Source organism: Apodemus sylvaticus, chromosome 13 (assembly GCF_947179515.1).
Source record: "Apodemus sylvaticus chromosome 13, mApoSyl1.1, whole genome shotgun sequence".
In the NCBI taxonomy this organism is placed as follows: Eukaryota; Metazoa; Chordata; class Mammalia; order Rodentia; family Muridae; genus Apodemus; species Apodemus sylvaticus.
In genome coordinates, this window is record NC_067484.1 from 15,961,630 (window position 1) to 15,978,206 (window position 16,577).

Consider the following 16,577-nt stretch of genomic DNA (forward strand, 5'->3'; position numbering starts at 1 on the left):
CTGATAGAATTGGGTCTGCTGTTCACACCACCTGAGTCAGGTACCCCAGTGGCCAGTGGCCAGTGGCCATGACCTCATTCAGTATTGTCTATGTGCCCAATAATAACCTAGCTCCCTCCTCCAACCACGATTACTCAATGGATTGAGTTTGGTGCTGGGCCAAAAGTAATGGCTTATTCCTAGCTTTTAATATTTTAGAGATAGAAGCAGGAGAATCAATGTAAGTTGGGGGCCAGCCTGTCTATGTAGGGAGTCCTAGGTCAAGCAAGACTACATAGCAAAATCCTGATTTTAAAATAATTCTATTACTAATAATAACAATAAATTTTAAAAAAAATTTTGAGGCTAGTCCCCAAAGTCACATGGTTTAGCTGAAGAGTAACTGGGTCCAAAGTATAACAGCGAAAATAGTAAGCCTGCTAGACTTACAGTCGTGTGACACTGTATACAGCGTTGCCTCCTTCCCTGCTAGACTTAGAGAGTTGTGCCATATGACACTGTTTACAAACAGTGTTGCTTCCTTCCTAGAGCCCTGATGGGCCCTTATTGTACAGTAAGAAACTGAGGGCCAGCCCTGGGTTACACCCTTGGGGGTAGAGTCCAAATCCAAGTGAGCAAGCTTCAGCTCAGTAGCCTCCGCTGCTGTGTGCCTTCTCTTCTCTCTCTCCTGTTGCTGCTTCTCTGTTTTAACCTCAAATAGCGCCCTCCCTTGCCCACACATGGGACGGCATATTGCTCTTTATGGGTGAAGTAGAAAAAGCCATCCACAGAAATTGCCAGAGCTCAAAATTGGAGTTGCACATTTCAGAAGAGCCAGGTTAGGTTGTCTTTACTTTTTAGAGCAAGGGCTATTTGGGTATCAGTGCTCCCTGTTTCCAAGACCACGGAGAAATGATTGCTTGCTTTGGTGTAATCTTCCTTAATCTAGTATCAATCCACAGGATGAATTTCAGTGTAGTATGTTACACTGGAGGAGTCAGAAGTGTGGGACTTACATAAATTAAGCAAGTTCCAATTCAACTGGCCTCGATGCTTGATCTCTTTGTAAGTTTTTTTTTTTTTTTTTGGAAATTTACAGAATGGCTAGCACACACTGTCCTGCAAGTGGGGGACTCTGGATCTGAGTGGAGGGCGACAACAGGGATGATCTTACCTGCATGCAACAGAGGATGAACTCGTTGTTCACAGAACTGTTGTGATGCAGTCCTGCTTTTGTGATTCTTGGTCTTGTCCTGTCGGCATCTTCCTGTCAGCACACAGCAGATGAAGCTGTGGGGTTGGTTGCTCACCCTGGTCTACCATTCTGCCATCACTTCTCCCTGAGAACTGTACAGCTTACAGCACAGTTTTAGAAATCCTACCGGAATCTAGGAGTGGTGTGGGAAGAGAAAATCAATAGTTTTGTGTTGAATTATTATAAAGACTATTAAAATCTTATGTCTCCTCAAGTCGTCGTTTCCATGTCTTCTGACAGGACACTAGGGATAGGCACCAGCTTGAGCATGTATTAATGTTACACTTTTTTTTTTTTTAGGTTGGTTTATTGGACCTCGAACTCAATCAGCTGACAAAGGCGCTGTTTTTGGCTTTAGTTGTTCTTTCTGTTGTTATGGTAACCTTACAGGGATTTGCAGGCCCATGGTACCGTAATCTTTTTCGGTTCCTCCTTCTCTTTTCCTACATCATTCCCATAAGGTATGTTTAAAATTAGAAGAACAAAGATGTCTCATTTCCTAATGTATAATGTTGCTGAAATTGTTTTATAGTGTGAAAGAGGTTACCCAGTCAGAACTGTAGCAGAAGAGGTTGGGAGCCCAGATGAATAGAGCAAGTTATCAGTCTGTAAGTGCAATTAGAACATGATGAGTTTTTCTAGAGTAACTTAAAGTACCAGTTTTTGTGCTTTTAATAGTGTTGTCTCAAAGGCTGTAAATGCCTCGTGTTCAAACATAAATATGAATTCAGAAGAAAAGTTAGCAAATTGGAGATTGCTGACTTCCAGTGCTCTAGGGCCTGTGTGCATTGTTGACAGTTGAAATGATCTATTTTTAAAAGTGAGGCGTAGTAATGTTCACCTGTAATCCTTAGCCACAGCCAGGACCCTAAGGCCTGGCTACATAGCAAGACCCTGCCTCAGGAAACAAATAAAAAGGAAGGTCCCCACTGTTTAAGGAGGATCTGATAGATAATTTAAATTAGAAGAAATGCTAACCAAGGCAGTCTTCAAAAGGAACTATTTTTCAAAATGATAAGCAGTGTAACTAGAGATAGGTGTATAGGCAGTTAATATTCAGTATCTAAAGACTCAAACAGCCTCAAAAATGATATCTTTAGAAAGATGATATCCTTAGTGTGTTTGTGTGTATTATGCTTACATATATAAAAGACTGAGATTCTTCCTGAGTAAACCTTGTGACTCATGAATGAAGCCTGGATCTAGACTGTCATTTGTAATGTGAGTTAAGGTGACAGGATCCAGGCAACAAGGCTCCTGTATTCAGCTGCCATTGCTGTTACCACCACACTTCTCATGTGGATAGTCCTCAGCTTCGACACAGCCTTAAAGCCAGCCAGCTCCACAGCTTTGTCTTTGGGAAGCATTGCCTCATACAGAAGCTGGGCTTGTCTTCTCTCCCCTCTCCAGGAATGACTCAAGACTGTCCTCAGACCTAGCTGTTCTGTCTACTGGTGCCTACAGTTAGTTCTTTGTCATTCAAACATCACCCATGAATACCTCTCAGGCCTGTGGAAGATCCAACCAAGCCATCCCAAGGCACTTACTGCGTGTCATTAGCTGCCATTCTGTTTGGCTCTGTGCTGAGGCCTGTCTTCTTTCCTGGTCACTGTTCACCACCTAACTCTGTAAGGGATGCCAACTGTTTAAATAACCAGCTTTGTATCCCATGCTGGAGCCAGGTAACACAGTGAGCAGGAAGAGCTCCTGCACATACTGCTTTGCAAAGTTCATATATACAAACCACCCTAGATAGCATGTATGGTATTGAATACCATATGTGAGCTCAAGAACAGATAATGTAACTGAGAAGTCACATGTCTGTTTTATTCAACAGTTATGACAGAGTTTACTCAGATATGCAGATTCTTCAGGGAGCTGTTTGTTGATAGACTTTGAGCCTGTGGATGCACGGCTTGCAGTGATCCCAGCCTCTGTGTCTTATCCCCATCCACTGCCTTCCGCCTAGTGCCCTTCTTCCCGCTGTTCCCCTGCTGTTCTTATGAATACACTGATCATCCTTGCAATACCCACTCTCAATGGACCTCAGCCAAGGAGAAGCTCGCTTATTAGTGTAAAAAGAAGAATGTGTCCCCTGCTTAGGAGCACCAGTTTAGGTCAGTCTCACGTCACTGCCCGCTTAGCTACTCCTGAACTGGGCCCACAGGTCCCAGGCAGAGGCTAGGACGTCCTGATGCCTAGGAATAGAATTGCAGGCTCTTTCCTATGGGAATGATACCAGCTTCCAGTTAGCTACCACCAACTATAGGTGGTAATGTAGGCCACAGTTGTTGAGAGACACTGTGAAATGTCACCTCTCAAGTGATAGTAGGCTATATGTTTGTTTTTATCTGAATTTAATGACAAAATATTTTAGGGCTTCTTCTGGAACTTACCTCCAGATTCTCATTGCACTCTATCTTTGCATGATGTAGTCAGTCATGAATGTTCCATGTGTGCTTAGAAAGTTTTATATTTATGGAGTGAATTTTTGGTACAAATATCACTAGATGAATCTTGCGGGTTTTTAAAATCATCTCTGTGCTTCCTTTTAAAGGAACTCTCCCTAACTTTATAACCAAACTATCTCTCATCGTCATTATGGTTTTATTCATTTCCCATGGTGCATTTGTGTTTTAAAGCTGTGTTATTAAATATTTACCAGCTTAGAATTGCTGTCTTGTGTGAATGAGAAGGTTTTAGAAATAGTGTGTGGCTGGGGAGTTTTGTTTTTCAGTCCTTTGTGATCTTTACCTTTATTACAATTAAATAACTTGTTTGCATTTATTTTTACTTACGTTGTTGTACTAATATGTTTTGTGCCCTTTGAATGTTTTAAAGTCCTTTCTATCCTTGTATTTCTTTGTATTCTGTCCTATTATTTCCATGGAAGGGTTACCCTGCATGTAATTTAAAAAAAAAACTATTTCTTTGCTTTTCTTTAAAATGATTCAAGAACCTTAAAATATTTGGACTCTAACACCCCCTGTCTCATGATTATATGCCTCCTCCAACACACACACAGTGATATTGACTTGTGCTTAGGGCTTCTGTTCTACACATCTATCTTGTCATCCTCACTCATACTTGAGACTTGCTTGTAGCCTCTATGGCTTGACCTTCTCCACGCCCTTCTGGTAGTGCAAGGTTCTAATAGTGAGTGGGCAGTGCAGAGCAGGCTAGCAGTCCTCTCCTAGGCTCCCCTTCCTCTGCCACAACACCCTGGCTACAGCTGTATAGTCAAGACCTTATAAGCTTCTCCCACTTAGCCTTTAAGCTGTCTCCCTCCTATCCAGGACAGACAGACAGGGATGGGCTCTGAACAATGCCAATGTCATTTACAGATACCCTTAAGGATTATGTTTGAAATAAGACTTGGGATTTTTTTTATTACTTATGTCCTTCCTTTTTTGTTTTGTTTATAATTGAAGCAATTGAGAAACAACTATAGGTGATAATGTAGGCCACAATCAATGCATCAGGCTCATTTGATGATGAGAGAAATGCACAAATGAATCAGTATCCTGCCACCTTCATGTCCTTTTCCCATTTATTTTAGCCGATTGCTGGTAAGTTTGATGTCACCTGACCCAAGACTAGGATCACCTGGGAAAGGAGGACTACAATTGAGAAAACGTCCTCATCAGATTGGTCTATAGGCAGGTCTGTTGGGCATTTTCTTGATTAATGATTAATTAACGTGAGAGGGCTCAAACAGTTGTGGGTGGTGCCACCCTGAGCAGGTGACCCTAGACTGAATGATTAAACAAGCTAAGTGAGCCAGTTAGCAGTGTTTCTCCATGGACGGGGCTACAATATCTACCTCCAGGCTCCTACTTGAGTTCCTGCTCTGACTTCTCTCCTTGGTGAATTGTTATGTGGACATGTAAGTCAGATAAACAGAAGTCAAGTTGTGTTTGGCCATGGTGTTTATCAGAAAGCATACTAGGACACTTGTTGACTACCCAGCTGTGGCCAGGTGATGATGGACACCCAAGCAGACAAAGAGGAAGATAAGTGTTGTGGCAGAGGAACCAGGAGTCTAGGAGGAGTCTGCCTGCCTGCTCTGCACTACCCACGGCCTGTCTTCTCCATCCTTGCTTATGCACGGAACCTGCTTTTGCCTGCTGAAGGAATGAATGGCATTTTCCCATCGTCTTGAAGGGATTATAAAGATTTTCTTTCTTGTGTTCTTCCTTTGAGTTGATTTTTTTAAGCCTGTCTGGATGGAATGTTCTGTGATGTTACATTGAAGACTGCTTCTGTTTGATAGTGGGAGAGAGGCTGAAGGAGCCTGGCTTCTTAGATCTGGGGCACTTGTGTGAAGTCTGGACTGGAATTTATTTATTTATTTATTTATTTATTTATTTATTTATTTTTACATTGCAAATAATTTCCCCTTTTCTGGGTCCCCACTCCCCGCAAGTCCCATAAACCCTCTTCCGTCCCCCTATTCTTCCATCTACCCCTTCCCACTTCCCTGTTCTGGAATTTCCCTATACTCTTGCACTAAGTCTTTCCAGAACCAGGGCCCATTCCTCCATTCTTTTTGGACATCGTTTAATTTGTGGATTATGTCCTGGGTATTCAAAGTTTCTAGGCTAATATTCACTTATCAGTGATTGCATACCATGATTGATCTTTTGAGACTGGGTTACCTCACTTAGTATGATGTTCTCCAGCTCCATCCATTTGTCTAAGAATTTCATGAATTCATTGTTTCTAATGGCTGAATAGTACTCCATTGTATAAATATACCACATTTTTTGTATCCATTCCTCCGCTGAAGGACATCTAGGTTCTTTCCAGCTTCTGGCTATTACAAATAGGGCTGCTATGAACATAATGGAGCATGTGTCCTTATTGCATGCTGAAGAATCCTCTGGATATATGCCCAGTAGTGGTATAGCAGGGTCCTCAGGAAGTGACATGCCCAGTTTTCTGAGGAACCGCCAGACTGATTTCCAAAGTGGTTGCACCATCTTGCAATCCCACCAGCAGTGGAGGAGTGTTCCTCTTTCTCCACATCCTTGCCAACACCTGCTGTCTCCTGAATTTTTGACCTTAGCCATTCTGACTGGTGTGAGGTGAAATCTCAGGGTTGTTTTGATTTGCATTTCCCTAATAATTAATGATGTTGAACATTTCTTAAGGTGTTTCTCAGCTCTCCGAAGTTGTTCATGTGAAAATTCTTTGTTTAGCTCCGTACTCCACTTTTTAATGGGGTTATTTGGATCTCTGGGTTCTACTTTCTTGAATTCTTTGTATATATTAGATATTAGCCCTCTGTCAGATTTAGGGTTGGAGAAGATTCTTTCCCAGTCTGTTGGTTGATGTTTTGTCCTTTTGACGGTGTCCTTTGCCTTACAGAAACTTTGTAGTTTTATGAGGTCCCATTTATCAATTCTTGATCTTAGAGCATAAGCTATTGGTGTTCTATTCAGGAACTTTTCCCCTGTACCCATGTCCTCTAGGGTCTTCCCCATTTTTTTTTTCAATTAGTTTCAGTGTGTCAGGTTTTATATGGAAGTCCTTGATCCATTTGGAGTTAAGCTTGGTACAAGGAGATAAGAATGGATCGATGTGCATTCTTCTTCTGCATGCTGACCTCCAATTGAACCAGCACCATTTGTTGAAAAGACTATCTTTTTTCCACTGGATGCTTTCAGCCCCTTTGTCGAAGACCAAGTGACCATAGGTGTGTTGGTTCATTTCTGGGTCTTCAATCCTATTCCATTGATCCGCTTGCCTGATATTGTACCAATACCATACAGTTTTTATCACTATTGCTCTGTAGTAGAGTTTAAAGTCTGGGATATTGAATCCCCCTGAAGTTCTTTTACTGTTGAGAATAGTTTTAGCTATCCTGGGTTTTTTGTTATTCCAGATGAATTTGAGAATTGCTCTTTCTAGCTCTATGAAGAACTGGGTTGGGATTTTTATGGGAATAGCATTGAATCTGTAGATTGCCTTTGGCAGGATGGCCATTTTAACTATATTAATCCTGCCAATCCACGAGCATGGGAGGTTTTTCCATTTCCTGAGATGATCTTCGATTTCATTCTTCAGAGATCTGAAGTTCTTGTCATATAGGTCTTTCACTTGTTTGGTTAGAGACACCCCAAGATACTTTATGTTGTTTGTAGCTATTGTGAAGGGTGTCATTTCCCTAATTTCTTTCTCAGTCTGCTTATCTTTTGAATATATAAAGGCTACTGATTTGCTTGCGTTAATTTTGTAGCCAGCCACTTTGCTGAAGTTGTTTATCAGCTGTAGGAGTTCTCTAGTAGAGTTTTTAGGGTCACTTAAGTATACGATCATATCATCTGCAAATAGTGATAATTTGACTTCTTCCTTTCCAATTTGTATCCCTTTGACTTCCTTCTGTTGTCTAATGCTCTAGCTAGAACTTCAAGAACTATATTGAAAAGATATGGAGAGAGGGGGCAGCCTTGTCTAGTCCCTGATTTTAGTGGGATTGCTTCAAGTTTCTCTCCATTTAGTTTGATGTTGGCTACCGGTTTGCTGTATATTGCTTTTACTATGTTTAGATATGGGCCTTGAATTCCTATCCTTTCCAAGACTTTTAGCATGAAAGGATGCTGAATTTTGTCAAATGCTTTTTCAGCATCTAATGAAATGATCATGTGGTTTTTTTCTTTGAGTTTGTTTATGTAGTGGATAGCATTTATGGATTTCCGTATATTGAACCATCCCTGCATCCCTGGAATGAAGCCTACTTGATCATGGTGGATGATCGTTTTGATGTGTTCTTGGATTCGGTGGGCAAGAATTTTATTTAGTATTTTTGCATCGATATTCATAAGGGAAATTGGCCTAAAATTATCTTTCTTAGTTGGGTCTTTGTGTGGTTTTGGTATCAGCGTAATAGTGGCTTCGAAGAAGGAGTTGGGTAGTGTTCCTTCTGTTACTATTTGGTGGAAGAGTTTGAAGAGTATTGGTGTTAAGTCTTCTTTGAAGGTCTGATAGAATTCTGCACTGAAACCATCTGGTCCTGTGCTTTTTTTGGTTGGAAGCCTATCTATGACCCCTTCTATTTCTTTAGGGGTTATGGGTCTGTTTAGATGGTTTATTTGATCCTGGTTTAATTTTGGTAATTGGTATCTGTCTAAGAAAATGTCCATTTCCTCCAGATTCTCCAGTTGTGTTGAGTACAGGTTTTTGTAGTAGGATCTGATGATTTTTTGAATTTCCTCAGTTTCTGTTGTGATATCTCCGTTTCCATTCCTAATTTTGTTAATTTGGATACTTTCTCTGTGCCCTTTGGTTAGTCTGGCTAAGGGTTTATCTATCTTGTTGATTTTTTCAAAGAACCAGCTTTTGGTCTTGTTGATTCTTTGTATGGTTCTCTTGGTTTTTACTTGATTGATTTCAACCCTGAGTTTGATGATTTCCTGTCTTCTCCTCCTCCTGGGTGAATTAGCTTCTTCTTGTTCCAGGGTTTTCAGTTGTTCCTTTAATCTTCTAGTGTAAGCTCTCTCGAATTTCTTTTTGAAGGCACTCAAAGCTATGAGTTTTCCTCTTAGCACTGCTTTCAATGTGTCCCATAGATTTGTGTATGTTGTGCCTTCATTTTCATTAAATTCTAAGAAATCTTTGATTTCTTTCTTTATTTCTTCCTTGACCAAGGTATCATTGAGTAGTGTATTATTCAGTTTCCATGTGTATGTGGGCTTTCTGTTGTTTATACTGTTACTAAAGACCACTTTTACTCCATAGTGATCTGATAGGAGGCATGGGATTATTTCAATCTTCTTATATTTGTTGAGGTCTGTCTTGTGACCAACTATATGATCTATTTTGGAGAAGGTACCATGAGGTGCTGAGAAAAAGGTATATTCTTTTGCTTTGGGATAAAAAGTTCTATATATATATCTGTTAACTCCAATTGGTTCAAAGCTTCAATTAGTTTCATTGTCTCCCTGTTTAGTTTCTGTTTTCCTGATTGAGAGTTTCGCTGGGTATAGTAGTCTCGGCTGGCATTTGTGTTCTCTTAGAGTCTGCATGAGCTCCACCCAGGATCTTCTAGCGTTCATGGTCTCTGGTGAGAAATCTGGTGTAATTCTGATAGGTCCATTGGTGAAAGTGGAGTGTTGAAGTCACCGACAATTATTGTGTTAGGTGCAATGTGTACTTTGAGCTTTAGTAAAGTTTCTTTTATGAATGAGGGCGCCCTTGTATTTGGGGCATAGATGTTCAGGATTGAGAGTTCTTCTTGTTGGATTTTTCCTTTGACCAGCAAGTAGTGACCTTCCATGTCTCTTTTGATGACTTTAGGTTGAAAGTCAATTTTATCTGAAATTAGAATGGCAACTCCGGCTTGTTTCCTGGGACCATTTGCTTGTAGAATTGTTTTCCAGCCTTTTACTCTAAGGTAGTTTTTGTCTTTGACATTGAGGTATGTTTCCTGTAAGCAGCAAAATGTAGGGTCCTGTTTACGTAACCAGTCTGTTAGTCTATGTCTTTTTATTGGGGAATTGAGTCCATTGATGTTAAGAGATATCAATGAGTAGTGGTTATTGCTTCCTAACATTTTTGATTTTAATTTTATATGTGTGTGGTTATTCTCTTTGGGTTTGATGAAAGAAGCTTAATATCCTGCTCTTGCCAGGGTATAGTTTCCCTCATTGTACTGGTGCTTTCCCCCTATTAACCTTTGTAGGGCTAGGTTTGTAGAAAGATATTGTGTAAATTTGGTTTTGTCGTGGAATATCTTGGTTTCTCCATCTATAGTAATTGAGAGTTTCGCTGGGTATAGTAGTCTCGGCTGGCATTTGTGTTCTCTTAGAGTCTGCATGAGCTCCACCCAGGATCTTCTAGCGTTCATGGTCTCTGGTGAGAAATCTGGTGTAATTCTGATAGGTCTTCCTTTATATGTTACTTGCCCTTTTTCTCTTACTGCCCTAAGTATTCTTTCTTTGTTTAGTACATTTGGGGTTTTGATTATTATGTGACGGGAGGTATTTCTGTTCTGGTCCAGTCTGTTTGGAGTTCTGTAGGCTTCTTGTATATTCATGGGCATCTCTCTCTTTAGGTTAGGGAAGTTTTCTTCCATAATTTTGTTGAAGATATTTGCTGGCCCTTTAAGTTGTAAATCTTCACTCTCATCAATACCTATGATCCTTAGATTTGGCTTTCTCATTGTGTCCTGAATTTCCTGGATATTTTGGGTTACAAGCTTTTTGCATTTCGCATTTTCTTTAACTGTTGAGTCCATGGTTTCTATGGTATCTTCTGCATCTGAGATTCTTTCTTCTATCTCTTGTATTCTGTTGTTGATATTTGCATCTATGGTCCCTGATTTCTTCCCAAGGTTTTCTATCTCCAAAATTGTCTCCCTTTGTGCTTTCTTAGTTGTTTCTACTTCTGTTTTTAGATCCTGAAAATTTTTGCTCAGTTCTGTCATTTGCTTGTTTGTGTTTTCCTCTAATTCTTTAAGCGATTTTTGTGTTTCCTCTTTCATGACTTCTGCCTGTTGATCAAGGTTCTCCTGTATTTCTTTAAGTGATTTTTGCGTTTCCTCCTTATTGGCTTTTGTATTCTCCTGAATTTCTTTTAATGATTTTTGTGTTTCCCTTGTAAGGGCTTCTAATTTTTGATCCATTTTCTCCTGAATTTCTTTAAGTATGTCCTTCATGTGTTCCTGTACTAGCATCATGACCAGTGATTTTAAATCCAAATCTTGTTTTTCTGGTGTGTTGGGGTGTCCAGGACTTGCTAATGTTGGAGAATTGGGTTCAGATGCTGCCATAATGCCTTGGTTTCTGTTAGTAACGTTCCTACGTTTTCCTTTAGCCATCTGGTTCTCCCAGGAGTTAGATGGTCTTATTGTCACTGGCTGGAGCTTCAACCTACTGTGGATCTTTAAGGTTATTTCTGCAATACTGGATGACTGGGTTTCTTCTGGCACAGATTATTGATATTCTGGCTTCCTCTTTTGTGCCTTTGGAGCCCTTCTCAATCTTGCCTCAAGCAATGCTATACTTAGCTTGTCAAGGTCAACCAGGTGTTCTCTGTCTGCTCTATTATGGAGGGAAGAAGTTGTGGTGGGAGTCACTCCCTCTGTTGATTCTCACATAGGACGCAGGTCCTACGATGGACTGGCTTGCAGATGAACCGCCTATGTGCTCAGTTCCTGAGTGCAGGCAGACCCCTGGCGGTTTGCACCACCAGAAATCTAAGACTCAGGGTGTTACAGTACCTAGTGATCCTTTTGTGTCTCTACAGACAGCAAATATGGCTGCGGGGCTTCTCTCCTTCCACAGCTTCCCGAGCCCGGCGGGCTGGCAGACAAAAGCCGCCTAGGTGCTCAGTTCCTGAGTGCAGGCAGACCTGGACTGGAATTTATACACAATCTCTCATGTCTCTATCTTTAGGAAAATAACAACATAAATGTACTTGCCCCACTCTTCTTTTATACATTTCATAAAGTTATCTTAACAAAATTATTCCTTAGGAGCAGTGTTGGAACTAAAAGTTATTTCTGTTGTTTTTATATTTGCATAGTTACTTGGATTTATAGTGAAAATGGAAAATACCTAATAAGAAAATAAGTACAATGTCTATATATAACTATATAAAACCTTTCATGTGTTTAGAACTGGGGAAATGGCCTAGTGGATTAAGGAAGTGAGTTAGGCATGGTACTACACACCTATAGCCTCAGTGATGCATGATAGAGAAAGGAAGACTCCTCAGGCTTGTTGGTCAGTTGTCTTTCCAAACTCACAAGCTCCAAGTTCGATGAGAAATGTAGTCTCAGAAAATACAATGGAAAGTAATACAGGAAGACAGTCAGTGTTGTCCCTTTCCCCCTACAAGCACATGCACACATACACACACACACTCACACTCTTACCTTTTTATATGTTTAGATAAATATATAAATATGAATATGCACTTATGCTTATCTTTGTGCATATATCTTTGCACATACATGTATTAGCATACACTCCTATTTTAGTGTCTATGGTCATTTAAAATACTTGCTAATAAAATGATGGTAATACCTGACTGCATACAATCTCTTATGCTCTAGTTTTTCACTGAGAGTGCTTAGCATGTTCATCTAGGTGTGCTGAGCCTGACTAGACAATTTTACAGCCTCATTGCACTTTAGCTTCCCACAAGCATGCTCACTTTAACACAACGACACTACCAATTTTTGCACTCCTGGACCTGAGTTGTACCAACTTAGTAGAAGGAATGAGAGCCTTGGAAGCACAGGAGGCTTAGAGAATTGTAGATTATCTTTAATGAAAACAAATTTGTTTTCCTGTTGACAAGTTTCCATAAAATAAGGATAATAATTCATTTTAGTGTTTAAATGTGCTTTTTGGACTTTAAAATATGTTATTTTGCAAAATATGAAAATCTAGGAAGTAAATTTTTCCTCAATTTTCCTCAGAATTCTTTTCAAGTTTACAAAAGTTAAGTATTTTATTAAAATTACTCAGTACAATGGAATAATTTTTAAGCTACTTGATAAAATTTACATTGTCTTTTTTGTTTGTTTTGTGGGGTTTTTTGAGATGATAATCTAATTATAACATTTTTGTCATCCAAAGAGAAATATTACATGATGTAGCTTTTATTGTAATTCTAAAATGAACATATGTCCCTGTACATGTCTCCTAACAGGAAGATAGATACCAGTAGAATTGTTAGCACATCAGCATATCCAGGGCTATGTGTTTGCTGATCCTTGTCTGTTTTCTTTCTTTCTTCCTTTTTTGTTTTTATTGTACAAGAATAAATGTATTGTTTACTTTTTACATTATTTTTTATTCAATATATTCTTTATTTACATTTCAAATTATTTCCCCTTTCCAAGATTCCCCCCTCCCTGAAAGTCCCATAAGCCCTCTTCTGTCCCCCTGTTCCCCAGTCCACCCCTTCCCGCTTCCCTGTCCTGGTATTCTCCTACACTGCTGCACTGAGCCTTTCCAGGACCAGGGGCCTCTCCTTCCTTCTTCTTGGGCATCATTTGATATATGAATTGTTTCCTGGGTATTCAGAGCTTCTGGGATAATAATCGCTTATCAGTGAGTGCATACCATGTGTATTCTTTTGTGATTGGATCACCTCACTCAGGATGACATTCTCCAGTTCCACCTACTTGCCTAAGAATTTTATGAATTCACTGTTTTTAATAGCTGAATAGTATTCCATGGTGTAAATATACCACATTTTCTGAATCCATTCCTCCGTTGAGGGACATCTGGGTTCTTTTCCAGCTTTTGGCTGTTATAAATAGGGCTGCTGTGAACATAGTGGAGCATGTGTCCTCATTACATGCTGGGGAATCCTCTGGGTATATGCCCAGGAGTGGTATATCTGAATCCTCTGGTATTAGTATGCCCAGTTTTCTGAGGAACTGCCAGACTGATTTCCAGAGTGGTTGTACCAACTTGCAACCCCACCAGCAGTGGAAGAGTGTTCTTCTTTCTCCACATCCTCGCCAGCACCTGCTGTCTCCTGAGGTTTTTATCTTAGCCATTCTGACTGGTGTGAGGTGAAATCTCAGGGTTGTTTTGATTTCTATTTCCCTGATGACTAAGGATGTTGAATATTTCTTTAGGTATTTCTTAACCATTCGATATTCCTCAGGTGAAAATTCTTTGTATAGCTCTGTACCCCATTTTTTTAATAGGGTTATTTGGCTCTCAGGAGTCTACCTTCTTGAGTTCTGTATATATCTTGGATATTAGCCCTCTGTCGGATGTAGGGTTTGTAATGATCTTTTCCCAATTTGTTGGTTGTCATTTTGTCCTTTTGACAGTGTCCTTGGCCTTACAGAAACTTTGTAATTTTATGAGGTACCATTTGTCAATTCTCTATGGTCACTTGATCTTTGACAAAGGAGCTACAACCATCCAGTGGAAAAAAGATAGACTTTTCAACAAATGGTGCTGGTTCAACTGGAGGTCAACATGCAGAAGAATGCAAATTGATCCATTCTTATCTCTTTGTACTAAGCTCAACTCCCACATGGATCAAGGACCTCCACATAAAACCAGACACACTGAAACTAATGGAAAAGAAACTGGGGAAGAGCCTTGAGGACATCAGTACAGGGGAAAAGTTCCTGAACAAACACTAATAGCTTATGCTTTAAGATCAAGAATTGACAAATGGGACCTTGTCTGTTTTCTTGAGATGCTTTAGAGTGCCCATGTTTTAATTGATAACCCAAAAAACAAGTTCGCAGTGCTGGGTCTGAGAGACTTTTGTTTCTATAAGGCATACATGAGCAAGAGAGGCAAAAATGCTGTTAGACAAAGAGATAATTACATCCCTTCTGAGGTACACTTAAGAGTCTCTTTTTCAGGCTATGTCTTTCCTAGAGCACTGAACTGCAAGGGCTGTCTGTGGGTTGTGGAGACATAGTTTCTCTTTCATTTTCCCTGTGTCACCATCAGAACGTGTGGGAGGCTCATCAGAGAAATTCCTAGAACATGTGAACTGAAGAATAGATGGCAACATCTTCACCCTGAATGCTACCATCAAAGGTGCCAGGTTGTATTGGTGCTAAATTGTGCTAGAGTTAGCAATAAACTTTTCCCAAAGGAAAGTTCTTAGTAATTTCTGCAAGTCATTGTCAGTTCTGAATGGTTTTACAGTTGTTTGATTTATCTTCTTATCCAACAACTTCTCTACTTAAGAAGTGAATACTCACTTTAGAGTGGGTAGCTAACCCTTAGACACTGAGTAGCTCTGATACAGTAGTATATTCTGATATATCCACTCCTGTCTGGGCTTGACGTGTCCTTAGACGTGTTTCAACAGGTAGGTGTTAGCTCTTCTCCTCTCTGTGACTTGTACATGCATACACATCCACAAAGAAGTTGATCTCATGTATGTATGTATCAGCATACACTATTTTAGTTTTTGTGGTCGTTTAAAATACTTTCTTGTAAAATGATGGTAATACCACCATTATTTTTTTAATTAGATACTTTTTATTTACATTTCAGATGTTAACCCATTTCCTCATTTCCCCTCTGAAATCCCCTATCAAGTCCCCCTCCTCCTGCTCACCAACCCACCCCACTCCCATCTCCCCCCTCTGGCATTTCTGTATACTGGGGCAATAAGCCTTCAAAGGACCAAGGACCTCTCCTCCTATTGATGCCTAACAAGGCAATCCTCCACTACATATGCAGGTGGAGCCATGTGTACTCCTTGGTTGGTGGCTTAGTCCCTGAGAGCTCTTGAGGGGGAGGGGTCTGGTTGGTTGATATTGTTGTTCTTCCTATGGGGTTGCAAACCCCTTCAGCTCCTTCAGTCCTTTCTCTAACTCCTTCATTGGGGACCCCACGCTCAGTCCAATGATTGGCTGCGAGAATCCCCCTCTGTATTTGCAAGGCTCTGGCAGGGTCTCTCAGGAGACAGCAACAAGCATTTCTTGGCATCTACAATAGTGTCGGGGTTTGGGAACTATATGGGATGAATCCCCAGATGGGACAGACTCTGGATGACCTTTCCTTCAGTCTTTGCTCTATACTTTATCTCCATATTTACTCCTGTGAGTATTTTGTTCCCTTTCTCAGAAGAACCGAAGCACCCAGTTTGGACTTCTTCTTGAGCTTCATGTGGTCTGTGAATTGTATCTTGCCTATTCCGAGCTTCTGGACTAATATCCACTTATCAGTGAGTGCATACCATGTGTGTTCTTTTGTGATTGGGTTACCTCACTCAGGATGATAGTTTCTAGCTCCATCCATTTGCCTAAGAATTTCATGAATTCATTGTTTTTTTTTAATAGCTGAGTAGTACTCCATTGTGTAAATGTACCACATTTTCTATATCCATTCCTCTGTTGAGGCACATCTGGGTTTTTTCTAGCTTCTGGCTATTATAAATAAGGCTGCTATGAACATAGTAGAGCATGTGTCCTTGTTACATGTTGGAGCATCTTCTGGGTATATGCTCAGGAGTGGTATAGCTGGGTCCTCAGGTAGTACTATGTCCAATATTCTGAGGAGCCACCACACTGATTTCCAGAGTAGTTGTACCAGCTTGCAGTCCCACCAGCAACAGAAGAGTGTTCCTCTTTCCCCACATCCTCTCCAGCATCTGCTCTCACCTGAGTTCTTGATTTTAGCCATTCTAGCCAGGCAGTGGTTGTGCATGCCTGTAATCCCAGCACTTGGGAGGCAGAGGCAGGTGGATTTCTGAGTTCGAGGCCAGCCTGGTCTACAGAGTGAGTTCCAGGTTATCCAGGGCTACACAGAGAGACCCTGTCTTGAAAAACCAAAAAAAAAAAAAAAAAAAAAAAAAAAGAAAGGTTCCTGATTTTAGCCATTCTGACTAGTACCAT

General features: G+C 40.4%; 1 protein-coding gene across 5 annotated transcripts in view; it reads left to right on the top strand.

Annotated features, from left to right (window-relative positions):
• Atp9b (ATPase phospholipid transporting 9B (putative)) overlaps nt 1-16,577 on the top strand; it is a 221,512-nt gene that overhangs the window by 127,866 nt on the left and 77,069 nt on the right. For all 5 annotated transcript variants that reach the window (XM_052155254.1, XM_052155257.1, XM_052155255.1 and 2 more), the window contains one exon: nt 1,535-1,695. In XM_052155254.1, the coding sequence (XP_052011214.1) occupies nt 1,535-1,695 (161 nt within the window). The remainder of the gene's footprint in view (nt 1-1,534; nt 1,696-16,577) is intronic.